Genomic DNA, 26,250 nt, shown 5'->3' on the forward strand with positions numbered 1-26,250 from the left:
CTGCTGAGCCACCAGGGAAGACATCCATTGTATGTACAAACCCTATTTTGTGATCCATTCATCCATCAATGGACACTTGGGTAGTCCCTTTGTTTTTTCAAACAAAACTGTCCTGGAACCCCAGCAGGACTTCAGTTGGAAGCACTGCTGGCTTGCCTGTCCCCTCCCGGGACAACCCTGAAGGACTTCTCTGACTTGGAGCTCTCTTTGGAACACAGCCTGGGAACTGCTGGCCTAGAAAAATGGAACAGCCCTTTAAACGAGCGTTGGAGCTGATCTAAGAATCTATATTTGCCAGATTTGGGATCAGACAGGTCTGCCCAGCTGCAAGAATAAAGCCAACACGGTGTCGCCCAGAAGAGGTGCCTTAAGCCACACTGTGGCTGGGGGCCTCAGGCACTCCTCAGGTGGACAGGCTAGCCGTGTAGCCTCCCTGGTGGGGCTCCTTCACGCCATCCCAGAGTCTGCAAGTTTCTGTTGGGGATCCCTCACTAGGGTTCCCAGGGCTTCGAACTTTCCCGTGAAAATGCTGGCATGCATGCATACTAAGTCAGTTCAGTCATATCCAATTCTTTGCAACTCTATGGATTGTAGCCCGCCAAGCTCCTCTGTCAATGGGATTCTCCAGGCAAGAATACTGGAGTGGGTTGCCATTTCCTTCTCTAGGGAATCTTCCCGACCCAGGGATTGAACCCGTGTCTCTTGGTCTCCTGCAGTGGCAGGCGGATTCTTTACCACTAGTGCCATGTGGGAAGCCCGAAAATGCTGATACTGCCTGTGTATTCCATCATGACTATGGTATCTGTGGGGGAAGGACCACACCATTTCATTCATTTGTGGGTTCCGGGTGCCTAGCGTGGGGTTGGTGGCTGACAGATATTCAGTGGTGACAGAAATAAGTCAATTAGAGAAGGGTCAGAACCACAGCAGCGACAAAAACCTCAATCACAGGAAAACGCCACAGTCACTGAGCCCCACACAGCCCAGGGGACTCCACAAACACCGCCACAAAGCCTCCACTCCTCTTCAGAGCACGTGGCTTTGTCCCCTCAAGGCCACTTGCTGAACTGCAGAATGAATGGGCTCTCACAATTGAGCGAACTGAGCACTCTGAAAGCAAAATGGAACAGTTACCCGCTCTCCACTCGCGGGTTGCTAAAATTACCCCAGCCTATGCTTGAAGAGCGGCTGAAAATATCTAACTGAGACATATTCAGCACCGACACAGGCTTTTCTTCCTTCTCCCCCACCCCCCACCTTTTCTTTCGATTCTCTGGGAACATCTGCACAGTGAAATAAAGGCTGGTTCTTTGATCTGTATTTTAAAGGGCTGAGGAACACATGTGAACACGCACACGCACAGGCAGGCTCTTAGAGAGCCGAGAGATGCAGGAATGCCCAGTCAGTCCCCACATTTGACCTGATTATTATCACCTTCCGCTTTCTTTGCCACTTTTGAGCTTTGCATGTGGAACCATTTTTTTTCTTTAGCATGGGGGATTGTGTGTGTGCGTGTGCTGTGTGTGTGTGTCTGTGTCTGTCCTGTATTTAAACCTGGCACTTATCTCAGAAAGAGGCATTCCAGGACATGCACTCAGCAGGGACCAGGGCAAAAAATAGATGCAATTAGGTCAGGCGCTATGCTGCATGCACAGCACCACTGGCAGCCGCGGAGCTTCTGTTCAAGGATCATCAGGTCCGGGGTGGGGGTTAGAGCTCTAGTGCGGGAGTTGCAAGCCTGGGACCCCGCACAAGTCCTGGGCTGTGGCCCATCTCTGCCTGGAGCGAGGGTCAGGTGAGCCCACGGAGGCAGCCTTTCTCTGACCCTGGTGGGTCTCCTCTGGAGATGGTTCTGCTTTGGACCTCGGTTTGCTTGCTAGACGTCCAGGGTCTGCTCAGTTGACCCTTGTAGATGAAGGCCACGCAGAGTGGGGACTTTGGCTCATGCCTACCTCACCGACTAGAGTTTAGCTTCGGCTGCCTGACCAGGCTCAAAGCCAGGTGTCTCTGCTGGACCCTGCCCAGTCGCCACCGGTGGTCTGGCTTCCTTGATCCATCAGAGGAAAACCCCGCTTGCCACCCCAATTTTGAGACACAGTGCATCAGCTTCTGCCCCATCCTGCTCCCTTCTCAAGAGGCAGTGTCTTTAGTCCAGAATCCATTTAGTCAGAGCAGTCATTCATGGTGGAATTAACCCAGGTGTTTTCCTCTTTGTTACCTGCCAAGGTTTTACTAAGACCTTTGTAATTCCTTGTTTTTCAGATAGCTGCCACACAGCTCAGTTCTTCCTCCCCTTTTTTTTTTCCTTAAGTTTTTTGATCTTGTCTAGAGAGATGTGGGATCTAGTTCCCTGTGCATGTGCGCTTAGTCACTCGCTCTTGTCCGACTCTATGGGACCCTCTGGACTGTAGCCTACAAAGGTCCGTATAGTCAAAGCTATGATTTTTTCCAGTAGTCATATTTGGATGTGAGAGCTGGACAATAAAAAAGGCTGAGCACTGAAGAATTGATGCTCCTGCATTTTGGGGGGCTTCCCTGGTGGCTCAGATGGTAATGAATCTGCCCACAATGTGGGAGACCGGGGTTTAATCCCTGGGTCAGGAGGATCCCTTGGAGAAAGGAATGGCAACCCATTCCAGTATTCTTGCCCAGAGAATCCCATGGACAGAGAAGCCTGGTGGGCTACAGTCCATGGGGGTCACAAAGAGTCATACATGACTGAGCAATTAACACACACATTGTGACCTCCTGGTGAGATGAGGCCGTGAGAGGCGATCAGATCATCGTGTGGAGGTTTGAACAGCTGGCGAGGGGCATCTAAGGGCTGAGAGTCAGCATCTCTCAGGTAAATGAGAATTGTGGGGATGCTGTTAAAGTGCAGGTTCTGACTCGGGATATGGGTGGGACCCCAGGTTCTGCATTTCTGATGGGCCATATCATACTTTGAGTAGTGAAGATCTAGAAGACTTAACCTAGCAAGACTAGAAGACTAGTTCTAGAAGTTTTAGAAGACTTAATCAGCCTCCAGACGGCCATGGCAGGCAGAAGGAAGGGATTGTCTTGGAGCTGAGCCTGAGCCCACACTCTGAGGACTTACCAGCCACGCTCTGGCCCCACACCCGCCCCCTTAGTCCATGTGGTTGTCAGCAGAGTAACCAGGAGCTTGCCAATCAGTGACATCACTTGATCTTCACAACTTTGTCAGCTAGTGATAAAAAGCCTATTCTTCAGAAAGAAGGTTGAGCGCCGAAGAATTGATGCTTTCGAACTGTGGTGCTGGAGAAGACTCTTGAGAGTCTTTTGGGCAGCAAGGAGATCAAACCAGTCAATCCTAAAGGAAATCAACCCTGAATATTCATTGGAAGGACTGATGCTGAAGCTGAAACTCCAATACTTTGGCCACCTGATGTAAAGAGCTGACTCACTGGAAAAGGTCCTGATGCTGGGAAAGATTGAAGGCAGGAAGAGAGGTGGAGGACAGAGGATGAGATGGTTGGATGGCAACATTGTCTCAAAGGACATGAGTTTGAGCAAACTCCGGGAGATAGTGAAGGACCCGGAAGCCTGGTATGCTGCAGTCCACGGGATCACAAAGAGCTGGACATGACTTAGCAACTAAACAACAACACGGACAAAGGTGCAGAGAGACTGGGGGACTTGCTTCAGGTTGCAGCTGTTACGATGCAGAGGTGGGCTTTGAACCCAGATCTGACCACCCGACCTTTCCACTGGGCCAGCATCACTGATTTTAAGTTTGGGGCTGGCACAGCTATTGCTGGGAGCGGGTCCCTCCTGCCCACCCTGTGTCTCCCTGAACCTGGGGAGCACGGGTGTGAGGCTGGAGGCCGGGATCCCCGGCCAGCCTCCTCTGCTCCCAGGGTTGCGGTCACCTCTGCCTTCAGTCGCTCGATCTCCACCTCCCCGTCCTCGATCTGCTGCCGCAGCTGCTTGGCCACCGTCTTCTCGGTCTCCACGATCTGCAGCAGGTGCAGGTATTTCTGCATCAGCGCCTCGTGCTCCGTGGCCAGGGTCCGGTAGCTGCGGAGAGAGGGAGAGGGCAGGTAGGGCACTGCACCCACAGGAGCCGGCTGCCTCTCTGGGGTCACCAGTGACCTCCCACTTAAATTGAGGGTACACTGTTCAGTCCGGAATCTACTGACCTACCTACCAGGTTCCCAGGATGCAGCTGGTTAGTGGTGTGCCTGCTTAGAGACAGTGGCTTTTGTCACAAACTCAGAAGCCACTTCACACAAGTTCTTTAAGTCCCTGAGAACTTATGGGGGAGACCCTCATGGCAAAATGGGACAATAATTGCTTCCCTACAAGCCCCCAGGATGGAGATGAGGATCCCAGGAGGCTGAGGGCAGGGAAACAGCTTTGCTCTAGGAGAGGGGCTATGTAACGGAGGCGGTGGGCAGTGGAGACTGGTCCCTTGATGGTGTCAGAGGAGGAGGCTCTGCGCAGCGGTGCTCTGAAGGGGTGGGGAGGGGTGGCGGGAAAAGCTGGCAGCTTCTCCTCAGGGGGGTGCCAGGGGCAGAGGGGGGGCAGAGGACCTGGAGCCCGTGCCTAGAGGAAAACACCTGATCCTCAAATCAAAGCTCCATGCTTGCTCCCCCATCCCCTTCTAGAGGTAAATGACAAGCTACAAGAGAGAACTCTTTGGTTAAAATAAGGCTTTGGTACATCTCTTATAATGAACTTAAACTAGAATATCAGGTGTTAATGTTTTCCCAACTTCCCAAGAGGCTTAATTATCTTGACTTGCAAAGGAAATGCAGTCGAGAACAGGAAGGACTCCGTTTTCACACCGCTGGTCTCTCCTCCTTTCTCTACCAGTGTGAAAATTCAGAGCCTTCGTCAGTTTGTTCTTAGTGGTACTTCAGAACTGGGATCTGGAGTCTTACTGGCAGGACGGTTTGGTCTGTTTTTGCCTCCCTTTCTTCCCTTCCCCTGTCTTCACTGCCTGCCTCCCTTGCCTCCTCCTCCCCCAGTTTTCTGTTTAAAAAAAATGTTTTATTGGAGTATAGCTGCTTTACCGTGTTGTGTTAGTTCCTGCTGTACAGCAAAGTGATTCATCCATATGTATACATATATCCCCTCTTTTTGGAGTTCCTTCCCTTTTAGGTCACCGCAGAGCCCTGAGTTGAGTTCCCTGTGCTGTCCAGCAGGTTCTCGTTAGTCATCTGTTTCATACATAGTAGTGTATACATGTCTATCCCAATCGCCCAGTTCCTCCCCCTGCTCCTGCCCCTTCGGTGTCCATAAGTTTGCTCTCTATATCTGTGACTCTATTTCTGCCTTGCAAATAAGTTCATTAGTACCATTTTTCCAGATTCCACATATAAGTGATATTATATGAAATTTGTTTTTCTCTTTCTGACTTACTTGACTCTGTATGACACACGCTAGGTCCATCTGCACTTCTGTGCAGCACCGTCTTTATAGACTCACAGATTCTCAGAGCTGGGAGGAAACTCAGGAATCACGAAAGGCCAACTGTCTCATTTTATAAACAAAGAAACTGAGGGCCAGGGAGGGGAAGTGACTTGCCCCCCTGATTGACAGTCACTGAGCGTCGAAGCTGGAGCTGGAATCGCACCAAGTTCCTGAAGAGTCGGGTCTGAGCTCTCCACGTGGCCGTCTGGTTTCCATCTAGTTCTCCTTACTGAGCTCCAGACCACAAGCCACACTTGGTGTTGCATTTTATACATCGCTGTACAGACACATAGCCCAGAGGCATCCCATAATACTAGACTACTATGCATACAGTGGCAGAGGACATTGTGGCTGTCCCTGTTCCTATACTATGTGCTTATTTTTGTACATACCTTGTTTCTACCATGTTGTGTCAAAGTGAAAGTGTTAGTCGCTCAGTCCTCTCCGACTTTTTTATGGTCTCATGGACTGTAGCCCTCCAGACCACCATGGAAACCCTAGGGCCAGGCAACCTGGTCCACAAATTAAAGATGCCTCTGCAAACGCGTCTAGACCTGCACGCTCGGTGCCAGACTGGACCCTGCTGGCTTCTCTCAGCCCTTCAGTCTGTGCTATGGTTGTCCATCCGCATAGCATCTGACTTGAAGAGCTTCTGAGTGGCCATAGCTTCTGGGTCGACACCAGCCAGGGACAGCTCACTGTCTCTCTGCAGGTATCTCATGGGCCAAAATGACCACCTCTCTTAGACAGCCTAACTGTAGCCTCAGAGGCTAGTTTTTATCTTCCCCTTTAATGTGCTGGCCCAAAGCAAAAAAGCCTGTGTCCGAGTCCAGTGTGGCCTTGGCAAGAATAGAGGAGTCAGCATTGGTTTGGGACTTCTGGTCTTTCCTTTCTCTTCTTCCAACCCCTCTTCCCACTCTCTTTGAAAATGAAACTTTCCCTCAGAAAAGGGTCAGACGGTGCTCCTCTGTGAATGTGTTGCTCACTCAGTCGTGTCCAACCCTTTGCAACCCCACGGACTATAGCCTGCCAGGCTCCTCCGTCCATGGGATTCTCCAGGCAAGAATACTGGAGTGGGTTGTCATTTCCTTCTCCAGGGGATCTTCCCGACCCAGGGATCTAAACATGCCTCCCGTACTGGCAGGCAGATTCTTTACCAGTGAGTCACCTGGGACACCCACTCTTTGGCATAGCTGACCTTAAGACAGGGAGATTCTCTAGGTGGGCCTTACCTAATCACATGAGCCTTTATTTTATTTATTCATCTAATTTATGCAATATTTATTTGGCTGCACTGGGTCTTAGTTGCAGCCCTGAGGCATGTCAGATCTTAGCTCCCCGACCAGGAATCAAACCCACATCCCTTGCATTAGAAGGCAGTGTCTTAACCACTGGACCACTGGAGAAGGCCCCACATGAACCTCTTAAAATGGAGAACTTCCTCTGGCTGGTCACAGAAGGAGTGGAGATTTGGGGCTGGAGAATGATTTGGTGAATCACTGTTGGCTCAAGGATGGAGGGGACCACATGGCACGGAATGCCAGACTGCTGTGCTACAGGATGGAGCTGAGAGCCCTCCCTGCCCACCAGCCAGCAGGGATGCGCTCCTATAAGAAACTGACTCTTGCCAACAATAGGAGTGAGTTTGGAAGCAGACACATCTCCAGAACTTTGAGGTCAGAAGTTTGACTCCTTGATTTCAGCCCATCACCTCTGTGCAGAGACCACAGCCAAGTCTCAGTCCAGACTTCTGACCACAGAACTGAGAGAAACGGGTATGATTTTAAGCTGCTAAGTTTGTGGTCATTTGTTCTGCAGCAGTAGAGAACTAAAACACGCTAATAGACATAATTTGTTTTACAAATTTGAGGGGAATTTGGGAATGGGAAGCACAGACCGTAAATGTACAGTTTGACTGAAGTGGATAAATGCATATGCCCTGATTGAGATAAAGAAAATCCCCAACACCCCAGAATTCCCCCGTGCCCCTCCTCATCAGTCCACACCCCAGAAGTAGCTGCTGTCTGGATTTCTGTCACCACAGCTTAGTTCTGCCTGTGTTATTAGAATTTCAGGTAACAGGAATCAGACAGCGTGTACTGTCTTGTGTTTGGCTCTTCCACTCCACATCCTGGCTATCTGTTTTGTTACACATATTTGTAGTGGGTTCCTTTTTATTGTTGAGCGGTATTCCATCACAAGGATGTATCAAGGTTCTTTCCTACATCTGCCTGTTGATAGACACCTCAGCTATTTCTAGTTTGGGGGCTATTGTGCATAAAGCTGCTAAGGAAATTTGCATGCAAGACTTTCTGTGGATGTTTTTTATTTCTCTCGAGATAAATACTAGGAAGTGGAACTGCCGGGTCACAGAGTAGGTATATGTTTCACTTTTAAAGGAACTGCCTAACAATTTTTCAAAGTGGTTGAACCACTTTTATGCTCGCACCAGCATCATGTGATTTATAGTTACCCTATCCCCTCTCCAATGCGGGAGACCTGGGTTCGATTCCTGGGTCGGGAAGATCCCCTGGAGAAGGAAATGGCAATCTACTCCAGCACTCTTGCCTGGAAAATCCCATGGACGGAGGAGCCTGACAGTCTACAGTCCATGGGGTCGCAAAGAGTCAGACACGACTGAGCGACTTCACTTTCACTTTCACATCCGCTCTCCGTTTACTACTGTCTTTTTTTTTTTTTAATTTCTTTGGCTGTGTCAGGTCTTAGTTGTGGCAGGAGGAATCTTTGTTGGGTCATTCGGGATCTTTCACTGCGGCACACAGACTCTCTAGTTTGGCTCGCAGGCTTAGTTGCCCCTGTGTGTGTGAGATCTTAGTTCCCCAACTGGGGATCAAACCCATGTCCCCTGCATTTCAAGGTAGATTCTTAACCACCGAACCACCAGGGAAGTCCCCTTTATGTATACTTCTAACACTTATCTGGGCTTCCCTGGTGGCTCAGCTGGTAAAGAATCCACCTACAATGTGGGAGGCCTGGGTTTGTTCCCTGGGTTGGGAAAATCCTCTAGAGAAGGGAACAGCTATCCACTCTAGTATTCTGGCCTGGAGAATTCCATAGAGTCTCAAAGAGTCAGACACGACTTTTTGAAAGTAAAAGTGAGTGACTTTCACTTTCACCACTTAGCCATCTTTCATTTATTATTCATTTATCCATTTATCCATCATTTACCACCCACACATACACTCAACATCCAACTTCCGTCCATCCATCCTTGCATTCTTGTACTCGACATTTGCTGAGCTCTTGTCTATATAAGGCCTTTGGTCCCTGCTCCCAAGAGGAGCCAGAAAGGTCTGCTGCTTGAAAGGGTGAGTCTGGGTGTCCATCCTCCCTGAGAGTACTCAGCCCTGCTGGGGATTGTTAGCTCTGGGGCCACACCCCAGCCCCCAAGCCCATCATTTTCCCCAAACCTAGGAAGAGTCCGTTCAGTTTGAAGCCCCCGTTTTCTCTGTTGCATGCACTCTCCTTCTGCTCTTCTACCCGCCTGGCCCAGTGAATCCCTCCAGAGAGGGGCACACATGGATGGGAAGGAGGGAAAGAGCCGGCTAAGAATCTGCACATCCAAGCACAGAGAATTTCAGTCTATAGAGAAAACCAAGGCCCAGACAAAAGACAGGACCAGCACATTCCTGCAGCATCCGGTTTAGAACTCAGATGGTCTTAGCTTTTGGTGACCATAAAACCTTGTGCTTAGTCACTCAGTTGTGTCTGACTCTTTGCGACCCCATGGTCTATAGCCCACCAGGCTTCTCTGTCCATGGGATTCTCCAGGCAAGAATACTGGAGTGGGTAGCATTCCTTTCTCCAGGGGATGTTCCCGAACCAGCGATGAACCTGGGGCTCCAGCACTGTGGGTGGCTTCTTTACTGTCTGAGCCACCTGGGAAGTCCTGTAATAAAACCCTAAATCCAATCAAACTCAGTTCTCCTGGGATAATAAAAAAAGCTCATCTGGTTGGGGGCAGGAGGCATCCTCCTGTTCCTCTGGGGCGCTTGGTTCCTTGTGCATCCCCGAGAGGCACATCAGAGCCCTGGGTCTATAAGGGTGGACCTGTCAAGATGCCCTTCTTATAGCTTCATGTTCCCTCCATGTGCTCCCTCTCCATGTCTTCCCCTCCCGGGGTTTGAGTTTTCCCAGGACGGGGCCCAGTCTCCCGCCTGGACCTTGGGGTGGCTGAGGTGTACCTGGCGTGAGCGATGGCCGCCACCCACTCGTCGCAGTCCTTGGCGTCCTCTGTCCTCAGCTCCAAGGCTTTCTGGTTCTCATGGCTGAAGTTAACCGTGAAATAGTGCTGCCCAAAGAAAAAGAAGACAGCCCTGATTACCAGGGTGATGGGCAGGGAACCAGCAGCGTCTCCTGTCATCCATCTGGCTGCTTTGCAAAACACTCTGCTGCCACATCTGCTAGGCATGCACTCATTATCTGTGATCATCTGAATGCCATTCTATTCAGCAGTTTCCAACTCTGATTAAGGCAGGCTTTGTACAGTGTAACAGAACCTATGCTTAGGTTATTGTAAGAAGGAAGCAAAACCCACAAAGCCCTCTTTGCCAACAGACTGCACAAAAGCCAGTTTTAAACCACCAGGTATGCTGGGAGAAAGGCAGAGGAAACACACCAAGAGAGCATCCCCTCTGGCAACTGGGTACCCACTCAACGCAGCATTCATTTCATTCACTCCACGAAAATATTCTGTGTATTCTACTATGTCTTGGCCGTAGAGCAAGAAACAGACAGACCCTAGCAGAGCTCACCAGAAACCAGCTCTATGTTGGGAGCTGGTGGCCGACTTAGAGCTGGGTCACACAGGGGTCCTGCTCTCCAAGCTGCCAGGGCAGCAAGGACGCCAACAATAGACACACAAGTGTAATATTCTATGAACGAATGCCTGTAAAGCTGTTAGAATGCCGGAAATCTAGTAAGCCCACATGTTTGATATCATTAATGCGGTGCAATGATCATTACCCTCATGGAGGTAAGAAAAAAGGGTCCAGGGAAAGTCACCTGCTGATTCAGCCCAGGAAAAGCAGGAGGCCTTCCCAGAGGATGAGGTGTTTGTCCAGGTTTTACTTCAGTCGATGGAAGAACATGGAGGGAGCATGGACATCTAGAGTGCACAACATGTTCCAGGGGTGGGAATATGGCATGCCAGAGCTGAGGCTGGGTGGGAGGAGGGGCCTGCATGGTGGAACTGAGCGGAAGGACCACTCCCAGGTCTTGAGCACCTTAGGAGGGTGGCATGCCAGAGACTGGAGAGGCATCGGCAGGATAAAGGGCAGGTGTCAGGGAGTCAAGGGTGGAAGTGGACATGCAGACTGTGTGTGCCTGGAGGATCATGTCTTTCTGGCTGCAGACAGGAGTCTAGGGTGCCAGCTTCAGGGTGGAGAGGGAAGCTGGGAGCAGACTCGGTCAGAGAGAAGGTGCAAAGCAACGAATCGGGACCCCACCTGCAGAGGCCACCTGGGTCTGGCCCTCCATGATAGAGGCTGCGAGGTGCAGAGGGGGCACCCCCAAACCTGCCTGTTCAGAAGATGCCCTGCAGGCCACGATGTGGTCTTGTGTCAAGGAGTGCTGTCCCCGTCCCTCCCTCCCCTGCAGCCCAGGCAGCAGGGAGCAACAGCACAGGGGCATAAACTTATTTTTTTGCTTCCGCTGACATTACTGTCTTTCTGTTCATTGTCATTCTTGGTGGCAGCCAGGGGTGTGTGTGTGTGCATGTGCGTGTGCGCTGCACAGTCAATGTCTCTCACTCGTTTCCTAGGAAACAGATCTGGCTGTAGAATGAAATGTCAGCTGCAGCCACACATTACTGAATTGGGAAGGCTCCGGTGGGCACTCCGTGCTCCCTGGAGAAGGGAGCGGGTGGCACATGCAGCTGCAGGCGACAAGCCAGCATGCTGCCCATATCCCCAGGGTGGAGAGCTCACACACGCCTGACTTAACTTCACTCTGTATAATAGGCTCCAGGTTCGAGATCTGGCTATATGATGAAATGCCAATGGAGGGGGTGGAAGGGGCTGCGGAAGCGGCCTCTGGCAACCCTGTGATCTTGGGTATTCCCAAGTGCACCAAGTGGAACAGGTCTTGTGATCTGTTGACCACAGATGAATGTGAGGTGCAGAAAAGTCAGGCCACTTGCCCAAGGTCCCATAGCTGGAAAGGAAGGGGGCCAGAAAAACACCTTCCCTGGGCACCTACCATCCACTCAGATCTTGGGCTTGATGCTGGGGTGAAGGATGGAAAAGGCAGGGTCCCTACCTGAAGGCACTTCTGGCCAGGGGAGGCTCAGGGTCCTAACTCAGAAACAAGGCCCTCTCAGCTCCACACGGGCTCAGCAGGGCTGCCAGGTCCCCAGAGAATCCCCAGGGGAACTCAGCACGGTCAGAGCTGGCTGGACTCATCCGTGGCGCTGGCCAATTCCCAGGGCAGGCGTAGTTTCCTTTGCCCTGAAGCCGTGGGGGGACCCGGAGCTGCTCGCCCTGGGCAGGAGCCAGCTGGGCTTGGCGGAGGCCCCCGAGTCTGGCTACTCAGAGCTGCAGCAGGTGGTGGGCTTGGCTGAGGCCCCTCCCTCCCAGCAGAAGCTTCTTTCTAGTTGTGGTACATATACACAAGGGAATATCACTCAGCCATAAAAAGGAACACACACGAGTCAGTTCTACTGAAGTGAATGAACCTAGAGCCTGTTATACAGAGTGAAGACAGAAAGTGGAAAACAAATATCGTATGTTAATACATATATATGGGATCTAGAAAGATGGTGCTGATGAACCTCTCTGCAGGTCAGCAGTGGAGACGCACACCTGGAGAACAGACTGTGGACATGAGGAGGGAAAGGAGAGGGTGGGAAAGTTTGAGAGAGTAGCACCGGAACGTGTGCATCACCGTACGCAGAACAGATAGTTGGTGGGAATTTGCTGTATGATGCAGGGAGCTCAACCCAGTGCTCTGTGACAAGCTAGAGGGCTGGGATGGGGTGGGGCTGGGATGGGGTGGGGCTGGGAGGGAGGGGACATGTGTATACCTATGGCTGATTCATGTTGATGTGTGGCAGAAACCAACACAATATTGTAAAGCAATTATCCTCCACATAATAATAAATACTTTTAAAGAGAACCTTCTTTCTAACCCGACTTGCTTCACGGATAAGCAGATGGCTACCTGCCACCCTGTGTACTGTAAGCCCCTGCCACCTCACCTCGGCTGGACAGCTGACCGTGAGGAAGGAAGCTGGGAAGGCCGCCTCCCTTCTCCTCCCCAGCCCCAGCTTGAGTCTGGCCTTCAGAAACATCTGGCTTTGTTTTTTTTTTTTTTAAAAAAACATCTAAAATGTTATTTATTATTGGAATATAATTGCTTTACAATGTTGTGTTAGTTTCTGTTGTACAACGACATGAATCGGCTATCTGTACACATATGTCCCCTCCCTCTTGGGCCTCCCTCCCACCCCGCCCCGTCCCACCCCCTAGGTCATCACAGAGCAGAGTTGAGTTCCCTGTGCTATGCAGCGGCTTCCCGCTAGCTGCCTGTTTTACACATGTAGGGTACACATGTCAGGGCTACTCTCTCAATTCATCGCAACCTGTCCGTCCCTTCCTGTGTCCACAAGCCCATTCTCTGCGTCCGCCTATTTCTGCCCTGCAAACAGCTTCATTAGTACCATTTTCCTAGATTCCACATATATGCGTTAAGATATGATATTTGTTTTTCTCTTCCTGACGTACTTCACTCCATAGGACAGTCTCTATGAGAGTCCTCTGGCTTTCGACAGCTGCTGATACTCAGTTCTCGGCCCCTCAGACCAGAGACAGGGCTCCCAGAGGCCCCTTCCCCAGCTCCTCACACCCCCTCCACCGCGAGCTGCCAGTTCACCCCTCTGTCCATCCCACTACTGTGTGGCCTGGCATCTGTCCCCATTGCTGCTGTTCTAGTTCAGGTCCAGGGACCTTTCTCCCACAAGCATCCTGCATCTCTCTTCCTTAGAGATAGCACCTAGACCCTGAATAACGGACCGGCTAGAATACAGGTGAAGTGGCCCGCTGGCTGGAGGGACGTGCATATGGCCATAACTGCAGGCAAGACCCACTACATCTCCTAGGAAGCTGGCTACGGATGCCATGGTGAGCTCTGGAGAATTTGCAGAGCATCTTCAGGGCAGAAACCAAAGGGCCTGCAGTGCTGGCAGCTGGGGGTGGTGGTGGTGCTTGGCTGTAGATAAAGGGGAAATTGGAGGCCCTGGGCATTAGGCCAGGTTCTCAGCACACATCACCTCAACCCCAGGTGTGAAATGGATCACCTCCACTTACCGGAGGAAGTGGAGGCAAGCACTGTGGTTTGCCCAAGGTCACCAGCCAGGAAACGGCCCAGCTGAGCCAGGACTGGGGGCTGCCCCGGGCTGGAATGTAAGTGCTTCAGATGACTGGAGCATTCCCTCTGTGCTTGTAAACCTCTCCACTGACAGCTGGCCTGTACAACCACGTTGCCTGACTGACTAGTAGAAAGTGTTCACTAAGGGAAAGTAAAACTTCCACCTGGCAATTCTGAGTCATCACCCCACCTGACTTCAGGCAGCCAAATAAATGAGATTTTGCTGGACGCTGGACTTGGGAGATGAGGGAAGAGGGACTATACACAGAAACGGAGACAAAGGACAGGGAGAGTGGAGGGAAGCACACAGAGAGACAGAAGGAAAAGCACACAGGGACACAGAGCCTGAGAAAGGAAGTGCAATTGGCTGTGAAAGAACAAAACCCACACGCAGGGAGAGAATGGGTGAGCCAGAGGCTCCAGGAAGATGCTAAGAAAGAAGGCTGTTTTAGATGCTTTGTTGTGTTAGTTGTTCAGTTGTATCCAACTCTTTGTACATGGACTGTAGTTTACTATAGCCCACCAGGCTCCTCTGTTCATGGGATTCTCCAGGCAAGAATACTAAAGTGGGTTGCCATTCCCTTCTCCAGGGGGATCTTCCCAATCCAGTGATCGAACCTAGGTCTCCTGCATTGTAGGCAGATTCTTTACCATCTGAGCAACCAGAGAAGGCCAGATACTAAACAATTTATTTATTTGACTGTGCCAAATCTTCCTTATAGCACAACAGTATTTTTTTTTTTTCCAGCTGTGGCATGTGAGATCTAGTTTCCTGAATGAGGGATGGAACTCAGGCCCCTTGCATTGGGAGTGTGGAGTCTTAACCACTGGACCACCAAAGCAGTTCCCAAAATAGGTGACTTCTTGGCCTGTATGGGTTGCTGTGGACTTTGGAGCAAAAATGTGATGACTGTCCAGCCCTGAGCCACTTCAGCAGCTCAGGGCAACATCAAAGGAACAACTGCCCATCTCGTGGGTAGATGCACTGCCGCATAGCAAGAAACAGGCTGGTTCCTCCTCAAAGGATGCTCAGGACTGACCTCCCATCCTCTGCTGGTTGCCATCACCCCACTCCACCCCCATCCCTGGATGGCAACGCTTGGGCTGGGCTGCCCACAGGTGTGCACGAGAGACAGGATGCCAGGTTGAGAGTGGCTGGCCTGGTATGCCTGAGCCTGAAGCTCTGCCCTGATGATGGCCCTCAGGATCCAGGGTGAGGCTGTTTCCCATCACTGTATCCTCAATGGGGAGTGGGGCTGCCTCTGGCTTGGCTGATCCGAGGAGCTTACCTCTTGGTTCTTGGAGTAGGAAAAATACCATCTCCCCTTCTCTCTGGTTCTTTCATCTTGTTCTTTTTTTTTTTTCAGCTGCACTATGGCTCAGCGATAAAGAACCTGCCTGCCAATGCCAGAGATGCAGGAGACTCTAGTTCAACCCCTGGGTCGGGAAAATCCCCTGGAGGAGGAAATGGCAACCCACTCCAGTATTCTTGTCTGGGAAATCCCATGGACAGAGGAGCCTGGGGGACTACAGTCCATGAGGTCACAAGAGTCAGATCTGACTTAGCAACTGAACTATCATGAGGCAATAGGATCTTAATTCCCTAACCAGGGATGGAGCCCATGCCCTCTACACTGGAGGGCAAAGTCTTAACCACTGGACCACCAAGGAAGTCACCTAATCTTGTTATTTCCATTGTTTTCTGTCTCTTGTCTCCTTTTGAACCTCTGCACCTCTCTGTCCCTTTCTCCCTGTGTCTCTCTTGCTGCCTCTCTCCTCTCTACCCCTCCAAGTCCCTCTGCCCCTTCTCCCAGCCTCTGTCCACATGGCAAGTGAGATCATCTGGCCACAGCTACATCACCAGCTGCAGAAACCAGTCCACATATGGAGCCCCTGTCTTCCCTGAGTTGCTCACGCTCCTCTTGCTCAGGCTGGTGACTGGCTGCTTCCAGGGTTAGGGGCTCCTCTTTCTTTCTCTACCCTGCCCAGGAAGCCCAGACACACGTCCTCAGGCCCTGACACACTCTCCCCTCCCTAAACTCCTTTCTGCTTGGTTTGGGTGTTTAGGGACAGACTTTCTTGATGCCAGAGAATTATGACCTGCTACAGGGGTCTGGGCTTAGGCAGAAATGGGGGACCCACTGGCCTGCTTTGGTTCCAGATCTTGGGGTCAAGGCCTTGTTTGGGACAGCCAAGCTCCCTGGAGCTCTGTAACCACCATAGAGAACCAGAGAGTGCTCCGCCGCCAGTGACCACCTGAGGATCTCAGAGGCTTATAGTCCAGAAGGCAGATGGGGTGTCTCTGGGCATTCTGGGTAAATGCTATCAATATCCATATTTTCTAGGGATGACCAGCGACCCTGGTTCTGCTTAGCCTCCCCCTTACCTCCTGCCTATCCTAACTGGCTGGGAGGGCTTCTGTACCTCCACAGGATGTAGAACATGGGGAAACCACTGACAGGTGCAATGACCAAACATCCTAGTTGAGCTGGGACTATAGATCACAACAAACTGTGGAAAATTCTTCAAGAGATGGGCATACCAGACCACCTTACCAGGCTCCTGAGAAATCTGTATGCAGGTCAAGAAGAAACAGTTAGAACCGGACAGGGAACAACAGACTGGTTCCAAATTGGGACGAGTACGTCAAGGCTGTATAGTGTCACCTTGCTTATTTAACTTATATGCAGAGTACATCATGCGAAATGCTGGGCTGGATGAAGCACAAGCTGGAATCAGGATTGCTAGGAGAAATATCAATAACTTCAGATACGCAGATGATACCACTCTTATTGCTGAAAGTGAAGAGGAACTAAAGAGCCTCTTGATGAAAGAAGAGAGTGGAGAAACTGGCTTAAAACTCAACATTAAAAAAACTAAGATCATGGCATCCAGTCCCATCACTTCACGGCAAATATAGGGTGAAACAATGGAAACAGTGACAGACTTTACTTTCTTGGGTTCCAAAATCACTGCAGATGGTGATTGCAGCCATGAAATTAAAAGACACTTGCTCTTTGAAAGAAAAGCTATGACCAACCTAGACAGCATATTAAAAAGCAGAGATATTACTTTGCCAACAAAGGTCCATCTAGTCAAAGCTATGGTTTTTCCAGCAGTCATGTATGGATGTGAGAGTTGGACTATAAAGAAAGCTGAGCACCAAAGAACTGATGCTTTTGAACTGTGGTGTTGGAGAAGACTCTTGAGAATCCCTTGGACTGTATGTAAGGAGATCAAAGTAGTCCATCCTAAAAGAAATTAGTCCTGAATATTCATTGGAAGGACTGATGCCGAGGCTGAAACTCCAATACTTTGGCCACCTGATGAGAAGAACTGACTCATTGGAAAAGACTCTGATGCTGGGAAAGCAGGAGGAGAAGGGGACAACAGAGGATGAGTTGGTTGGATGGCATCACCGACTCAATGATATGAATTTGAGCAAGCTCTGGGAGTTGCTGATGGACAGGGAAGTCTGGTGTGCTGCAGTCCATGGGGTCACAGAGAGTTGGACACGACTGAGTGACTGAACTGAACTGAACTGAGGCGCTTCTGCAAGCAGCGGACTCTGGAGCTAAAACCAAGGCAGTCCTGAGCACACCAGGACCCCTGGTCATCCTACAAAAGGTGGGGCAGGTGGAAGTCTCAACAGTGGGGTCCATGCTTGGCTGTGCAGCTCAGAACCAGGGACTCTGGGCAGCCTCTGCCTCTCCCCCTGGCAAGTGGAAAGTGAAAGTGTTAGTTGCTCAGTTGGGTCCAACTCTGTGACCCCATGGACTGTAGGCCCACCAGGTTCCTTTACCCATGGGATTCTCCAGGCAAGAATACTGGACTGGGTTGCCATTCCCTTGTCCAGAGGATCTTCCTGACCCAAGGATTGAACCTGGGTCTCCTGCACTGAAGGCGGATTCCTTCCCATCTGAGCCAGCTGGGAAGCTTCCTGGCAAGTGGGCACGACACTGACACCTGCCTTGGTCAACTATGCATGAATGGTCTCAATCGTGCAAAATCAAGGTCTCTCCACCTTTAACTCTCTACCTGAGTGATTTCTCATTTGTGAATTCAGCCTATATTTTTCATCCCCACTGTAAACCCCGACACTGTCCATCTCATGGTAGTAATCAGTGACAAACACGGAAGCCCGCAATGCCTAGTGCTTTCTGCAAGGTGTGGGCACTTCTCACACTCAGGTCTTAAAGGATCTCTTTCCTGCTCCCTCTGGACTGTCAGGTGTGCCAGGCCCTATGCTTCTCCATCAAAGCCGTTATCCTCTCGTAATGACTTTTTATTGTCTTTCCTATCACAGTAAGTCCCCTACATACAAGTCCTGTTCCAAGAGCACGATCATAAGTTCAATTTGTTCACGAATCCAACAAAATTAGTCTAAGTCCTGTTCCAAGAGCACGATCATAAGTTCAATTTGTTCACGAATCCAAAAAATTAGTCTAAGTACCCAACTAACATGATTGGCTACATAGTACTGTACTGTAATAGGTGTAGAATACTTTTCCCACAAGCAATACACAAAAAACAAACACAAAAATTAAAGAGAATAGTTTTAGTCTTAACAATGCAGTACCTTGAAAAGCAGAGTAGTACCAGCTACATCACCACTGCTTTTACGCTTGCTTCCAGACATCCTGGGCTTGCAGAAAAGACACTGCACTACTGTACCCTACATAGTGCTGGACAGTAAAGTGCACAAGCACAACCGTTTGGAGAGGATGCACGTACATGGCAAGACAAGGTGCACCCAACACGTGAACTAACTCATTGACTGGACATGCGAACACACGTTTACATCTTTGAAAGTTCACAACTTGACAGTTGGTATGTAGGGGACTTGCTGTACAGCACAGAGTCCTGACCTGGGCCTCCCATTAGAGATACCTGAGAACCCAAGCCAACACGGATGCTCGAGCCCTGTTTTTAGGCACATTAAACCAGAACGTGGGAGCAGGGAACAGGGAGGGGATAGGCTTCAGGCACCGATATTTTGCAAAGCCCTCCTGTTGGTCCCAGCGAACCCCTAATAGGGAGCAGTGTCTGCAGAAGAAGCACCTCTTCCCCTACTCATCCTCCCACGTTCTCCTGGGGCCCCTCACCCTGGAGCAACCATAGATGCATGCCATCCATCCAGGAATTTTCAGTTATTTGGAACAATGACAGGGAGAGACCAAATTAATGAGCAGTGTGTGTTGAACTCGAAGTACCAACAACAAAGGAGGAGGCAGAGCTGCCTCAGAGAGAAGTGGAGATGGGAGAGCATGAAACTAGAGTGGGGGTGGGGGAGGTCAGGGAAAGAGAGATGGTTCTGGTCCAGGCCTTGGAGACCGGGACACAGGTTTGCTCCGTGGGTTCCATTAATTACCACAGTAACCATTCCAAGAGCAGTCCTTTTTGCTTAAGCTGCTTTGAATGGGCTCCTGCTCCTTTCAAACAAATGATTCCTGACCAAGAATGTCCCCAGAGCCTGGCACCGTGTCCCTGCCTGGGTTTGGAATGGTCTGGAATGGCCTTCGTTTGCTGAATGGGTGGCTGAATGCATGTGTCAGCGCGGCATGGGAGCCCAGATCACTAATTAATCGATGCACAGCAAATGCCACAAAGCAGGTGGCATTGCACTTACTTCTCAGGTGGGCGAGTTGTCTGGAAGGGTGTGGGCCAGGCTTTCCATTAATGAGGCTTATCTCTCTTCAGGGAGAGGAGGCCCGGTCACTTCATAAAGGCACTGAGCAGTCGTGCAATGAAGGGACTTCTCTTAAATATGTTTAATGATGCATGTTGTTTAAAAATATTTATTTATTTGGCTGCATCAGTTCTTAGTTGTGGCATGCGGGATAGAGTTCCCTGACCAGGGGTTGAAATCCAGGCTCCTGCATTGGAGGTGTAGCGTCTTAGCCACTGGAGCACCAGGGAAGTCCCTGAAGGAACTTCTTCCAGAACTTATCCCACCATGGAACACTTTTCATTTTTTGGAAGATCAACATTCCATGAAACTAGTGTTCCAGGACTCTGGAGCTGTGGCACATGCTAGGCTTTAGAGTCACCTGGGTTTAAATTTATTATATATTATTTATCCTTGGTGTCTTCAATATATCTCTTCATTTCTGTGGACCTGTTTTCTCTTTCACAAAAAGGGGAGGATATCACAAATCTCACAGGGCTGTGCAAAACATATGATGCTGTGAAAGCTCCTGGTTCATAGAAGTGCTTGATAATGGTCTTAAACCCACTCGAATCATTTGCCAGGTCCAAGTGATGGGTCTAAACAACCTGTGTGCTCAGTCACTCAGTTATGTCTGACTCTTTCTGACCCCATGGACAGTAGCCCGCCAGGCTCCTCTGTCCATGGGATTTCTCAGGCAAGAATACTGGAGGGGGTTGCCATTTTCTCCTCCAGGGGATCTTCCTGACCTATGGAAGAGTTTTCTGCATTGGCAGGAAGAATTTTTACCACTGAGCCACATGGGAAGCCCCATCAAAAGAACTAGTTAGTGGCCAACTACTAGAAAAACCACACGCTTGTGCACATACATGCTGGGTACAAATCGTGCCCTCCTAACATTCATGTCTATCAGAATTTGTGACCAAGAACTTATTTGTGAATATGTGTTATGTAAAAAAAATGGTACAAAGGAACGGATGGACAAAACAGAAGTCGAGTCACAGATGCAGAAAACAAACTTACGGTTACAACAGGGGAAGGTGAGGGAGGGATAAATTGGGGGTTTGGGATTGATATATACTCACTACTCTGTCTAAAGTAGATGACTAATGAGAACCTGCTGTATAGCGCAGGGAACTCTACTCAATACTCTGTAATGGCCTATATGGGAAAATAATCTCAAAAAGGGGATATATGTATATGTACGGCTGATTCACTTTGCTGTACATCTGAAACGAACGTAATATTGTAAATCAACTCTACTCCAATAAATTTTTTTTAAAAAAGACCTTATTTGTAGTAGGATCTTTACAGATATAAGCAAGGGAAGATGGAGTCATAACAAGAAGAGGCTTTAATAAAAAGAGAGAAATCTGGACAGACATACAGGGAAGGAAGTCATGTGAAGAGGGAGGCAGAGACTGGAGAGACGACTCTACACATCAAGGACCACCAAGGATTGCTGGCAGCCATCAGGAGCCAGCAGAAGAAAGGAAAGGCTCTTCCCCAGAGACTGCAGAGGGACCATGGCCCCGTCAGGCATCTTGGTCTCAGACCTCTAGCCTCTGGAGCTATGAGGGAATACACTGCTGTTGTTGTAAACTAACCCTCTTCAAATAAGCAAGGCATATGCACACATACACACACAAGAGGCATGGGAGAGGCTTAGAAACTGAAGCGTTGAGTTGTACTAAGATCAAAGGATTACTCTCAATCAGCCATTTGGGGCATTGTTTCCAACACCCTCAGCTCCTGTTTCTTCCTCATTTCTGATACTCAATGGGTCACCAAGTTCTCCACCTTGGATATCTCTGGAACTGTGCATTCTCCCATCCTTACCGCTGTGCCTGCTTCCAAGGTTCCTCATCTCCCAACTTGTAAACCATTCCCTCTGGTCTCCCTGCCCCTGGTCTTATCCCCTCTGATTCATGTTCCTTGATCAGAAACCAGACCTATTGTCCTGTCTGGGCCTCTGCTCGCTATCTCCTCCAAGAGGGAGGTGGGCTGCAGTCAGCGGCAGGATTGAGGCCATCACTCCTGGTCAGCCCCACCCCTTCCTCTCGGTAGGTCCACTCCAGTGGTCTGGCTAGGTACGGTTAGCTTCTCCCCAACGGGCCCTGGCTCCTCCCTCCTGGTCCATCTTTGGGACCATGGTCCCAGTTGGCCCTGTGCCTCAGTCAGCTCTTTCTGCCTGATGCTGCGGAGGTCCCAGTGCAAACAGAACTGTGTTAGAGTGAGGGGCCTGAAGGGGCCTCATCAGCGTGTGTGTGTGTGTGCGTGTGTGTGTGTGCAGTGCTCTGCCTGAAGACCACCTCTCCTTCAATAAGGGGCCACCCACTCAGGCTCCCCATCATCTGAGGTCCCTTTCTACCTCTCACCATTGAGATCCCAGGGGAAGTCCGTCTGCTCTCTGGCTTTCGCAGAAGAGGTCCTGCTGACTCAGGCCAGGCCCCCTCCGGGCTTGCACACTGCCCTGTCTCACCATGTCTGTGGCACAGTGAATGGCTCTTCAGGCTGCTTCCCCTGGCTGTACCACCCTTGTGTCTGGGGCATACAGAGGGGTGTCCCTAGGTACAGTGTGTTCCAAATGGTCCTACTCAATAGAAGTACTGGCCTTGACCAGCCCCACTGGTACTCTCACACCAACCCAGAAAGGACCCTGCCTACTCACACCCTCTACCTCACTTGACATGACTCCACTTGGAGGCTGGAAGCCACTTCATGACCTTCTCCCTACCTGCCCTCCCACATACCCTGCTCTAAGTAACCTCATTTCACTGACCTCTGTCTCTGAGTTCTCAAGTCATGGTCCTCCCAGGGCCTGGTTACCACACCAGGAAGATTATATACACAAAGATATATAGATACATGGCCATATATATGCATGTATGTATAATTATACAAAGGGTGACATACTGCAAACACTATTCTACATGTGTTTTTCTGACTATATTGTGGAGATCTCTATAAGTATATTTACTGTCCTCACCTTTTTTATACCTGCATAGTATTCCACTGTGTGGATGTGCTGCAGTTTATTTAGCTAATCTTCTCTTGAGGGACTTTTGGATAATTTATAGTCTTTTTTTCTTACAAACAGACCTGAAATTAGTAAACACCCTTGTGCACAGGTCATTTCTAACTGGGTTTTTGACAGAAGGTGAAAGACAGACCTATCCAGACTGGAGTTTTTTCCTTCTTTCAGCAAAGCAAAAGTTCCTTCTATGCAGCTGTAAAAAAGGATGAAGACGATCAATACAGAGAACTATCTCCATAATATACTGAAAAAAATGTGTAGAATAGTGCTTGCAGTATGTTGCCATTTGTATAATTATACAGACATGCATATATATGGCCATACATCTATATACCTTTGCATATATTTGCATGTATAATCTCTCTGGAAGAATGCATAAGCAACTGGTAACATTAAAATCCTCTGTGGAGGAGAACTGGATTGCCAGGGTTAGCAGTGGGAAGCAGCATTGTCACTGTTTACGTCTTTGTAACTTCTAAATGTCAAGAATATATTACCAATTCTAAAATTTTAAAATAAAAGTCAGTGGCTGTTTGAGAGTGCCTAACTGACCATCCACTTTCCAGGTTCTCCAAGCTGACCCCTGCATTGTCTAGTCACTAGGACACTATCTTTTGGACCTCAGCATTGTAGCCTCATGGACTGTGATCTTCAGTGAGCATGCCCAGCCTGCCCTGAGAGCCAGTGGGAGCCACTGAAGTGGGGTGAACCTCTGTTTCTGCAGTGATTCTGCCCCTGAGGTCCTCATCACTCCCCAGTAGTCTCTCATATGTAAGCCCCTGGGAGTATACAAGTGCTCCTACTGGATGAATTGCACTGTGACTTTCTGGGAGGCAATGGGTGTTCCATAATTGGCTGGTTTCCCTTTGTGCCCAGGCTACCAGGAAGCTCTCAGATGTAATTACACGCCTGCCTCTCCTCACCTGTGCCCACACTGTATGGGCTCTCCATCCAGATCACCAGTCTTCCCCCAAGCTCCCCAAAGCCTGTGGATCTGACAGAGAGGTGAGGGGAGTCCAGGCGACCACCAGTGTAGCTGGAGGGCAGGGAAGACCCACTGTGGGAGAAAGGGTAGATGGGCAGCAGCAGGCTAGGGGTAAGATTAACAGGCACGCAGAGGATGCTGCATGATTGACTAGTGCTTCCAAGCTATTTCACTAACTCCTTGAGTTTGGCTAATAGTCTAAGAGGCAATTCCACAAAGCTGGTTATATTTCACTTATATAGTCCGACAGAGGAAAAGTCAATCAAGTCTGTCTGAATTTCCAGACGTGTTTTTGGAATGCCAGCTACAGCGGCTAAAAATTCATTCATTCACACTTCTAAAATTAATTTCATTTTAAGGTCTCAGTTAGATTTTTCAATTTGAAAAATAAATAAAAATTCAACTGGGAATTATCTTCTTGAAAATAATTCTCTCTCTCTCTTTTTCAGGGGAAAGAAACTGCATTAGCCTTGCTCGTTTAGTAAGACGTGGTCTCTAAGTATAAATTGCTGAATTTAACAACAGAGGCCTGGATGTCCTCTGATCTTAACAACCCAGAACCAGGAGGCCTGACATTTATTAGCAGCGAGGGCTCGGGGTCTTGCATGACACAGACACTCAGGTGTTTGTGGAGAGATGAGCTCCATCTATCTGAGCTTCATCCAAGCAAGGATGAGCTCTTCCCCACATACAACTGCAGGAACAGCAGGGTTACCTTGGTGTTGCACGAAACGCTAGGCACGGAAAGGACTTTGTAAGCCGTCAGCTGCAAAGGTGCTCTATCTGAGCGGTGGCTGAAGGAGAAGGTATGGAGACCACCTGGAGCTTTCACGGGCTCACTACCGAGCCTGGGAGGTAGGAAGATCCAGAGGCTGTGCAGGCCAGGGCATGTGGGAGCCAGGGATGGTTTCAGGGGCACAGTGCAGGGTGACGCATAATAGAGAGGGTGGAATATTCAGTGTTCTCACACTCCCCAATTTCAGGCCTTTGTGACCGCTCCGTTCGACAGCCTTCTCCGACCTGACCTCCTGCCTCCCGATGGGTTTTCCTCCTGTCTCTCCTCCCCCTGCCTCGATCTCTGCAGACTGGAGCTGACAGCAGCCCGTTCTATCATCGAGACCTGTGCCAGCCCCTCACTGTGCTCTGTAACACATGGGCTTTAGAGGCCAGCTCTGCCTCCCCTGCAAGCCGCATTCACTGTCCTACTTGCCCCTTTCTGGGTGGAGTCTCCCCGACGCCCCCAGGCTGGGAAGAGATGCCCCTGTAGCTGTGAGCACACATTGCTGGGCACAACCTCTGCTTCCTGTCATTACACCCATCACGATGGCGCTTCTGCTTTTCTCTCAGCTACTCGTGTGTGTGTGTGTGTGTGTGTGTGTGTGAGACAACTAGATCTGCATTTTGGAAAGTGCTTTGGCTGCAGAGAGGCACATAAGTGGCGGGATGCAGTGAATGTATGGAGACGGTGCTCCCAGCACCTCTAGAGCCCTGCTTTCATGGTAGGTCTGCATGTCCCTGCCACCTCTGAACTGAAGCCACATGACCTGCCTTGTCACCCTGAACTGTGGCCAGAGCAGTCCACTTCTGGGTGTGGGGAGGGAAAGCTTTAAGAGCCAGGGAGAGATTGGCCACATACCCGCCCTCAGTGGAGGTGACCGTGGAGGCAGGTGTCAGGATGAATCTATGTCAGGCTGTGTCCCTGAGCGGTCACAGTGAGCAGTGCCCTCCTGCCAACCATATGGGACCTAAAGCCTGAGCAGGAGATAAGTCTCTGTTGCGTTCCTGGAAATTGGGGGCTTGTTTGTTACTGCAGCATGACGTCACCCATGCTGACTAGTACACTCGTTAGGAGGCCTGCACCTAAGTCCAGACAGGATGATGGCGGCCTGGACTAGAGCCTTGGAGGAAGAGAGGGACCAGAGAGGATGGTCTGGGAGAGATTTAGGAGGTGAAATCCACAGGGCTGGGTGATGGCGTGGCCACCATGGATGAAGGAGGCTTCTGCAGCCACTTTCCCTCTTTCAGGGGCATGCTCACTCAGACCTTCTCAGAAACCCATAGGTTCTCTGAGTTAAGATTTACCATCCTATTTTTATATCCAGGGTCAGGGGTCTGTGTTGGTTCACTTTAAACCTTCCAGAGACGCAGGAGATCTGGGTCCTTGCTTTGTGGAGGAAGTGCCTGTCATAACCATGAAAGGTGAAGCCACAATGAAAGCAAAAGTGTTAGTCGCTCAGTTGTGACTGACTCTGTGACCCCATGGACTGTAGCCCATCAGGGTCCTCTGTCCATGGGATTCTCCAGGCAGGAATACTGGAGTGGGTTGCCATTTTCTTCTGCAAGGGGGTCTTCCCAACCCAGGGATTGAACCTGGGTCTCCTGTGTTGCAGGCAGATTCTTTATGGTCTGAGCCACCAGAGAAGCCACAATAGTTATAATGTATTGATTGGACCTACTGTGCTATTGGTGGGGGTGGGGGTGGACTTCTCGGAGACTCAGTGGTAAGGAATCCATCTGCAATGCAGGAGACCCGGGTTCAATCCCTGGATAAGGAAGATTCCCTGCAGAAGGAAATGGCAACCCACTCCAGCACCTTTGTCTGAAAAATCCCATAGACAGAGGAGCCTGGTGGGCTACAGTCCACGGGGCTGCAAAGAGTCAGACATGATTGAGCAACTAAACAACAACAGCAACTGTACTATGCGAGGGCTTTACAGACAGCACCCACTATGACACTCA

General features: G+C 50.0%; 1 protein-coding gene across 1 annotated transcript in view; it reads right to left on the reverse strand.

Annotated features, from left to right (window-relative positions):
* The window catches only part of RASGRF1 (Ras protein specific guanine nucleotide releasing factor 1), a 103,120-nt gene that overhangs the window by 69,391 nt on the left and 7,479 nt on the right, over positions 1–26,250 (reverse strand). The window contains exons 2-3 of the mRNA XM_018066540.1: positions 9,642–9,748; positions 3,891–4,038 (exon numbers count right to left, since the gene is read on the reverse strand). Of these exons, the coding sequence (XP_017922029.1) occupies positions 3,891–4,038; positions 9,642–9,748 (255 nt within the window). The remainder of the gene's footprint in view (positions 1–3,890; positions 4,039–9,641; positions 9,749–26,250) is intronic.

Source organism: Capra hircus, chromosome 21, assembly GCF_001704415.2.
Source record: "Capra hircus breed San Clemente chromosome 21, ASM170441v1, whole genome shotgun sequence".
Lineage (NCBI taxonomy): Eukaryota > Metazoa > Chordata > Mammalia > Artiodactyla > Bovidae > Capra > Capra hircus.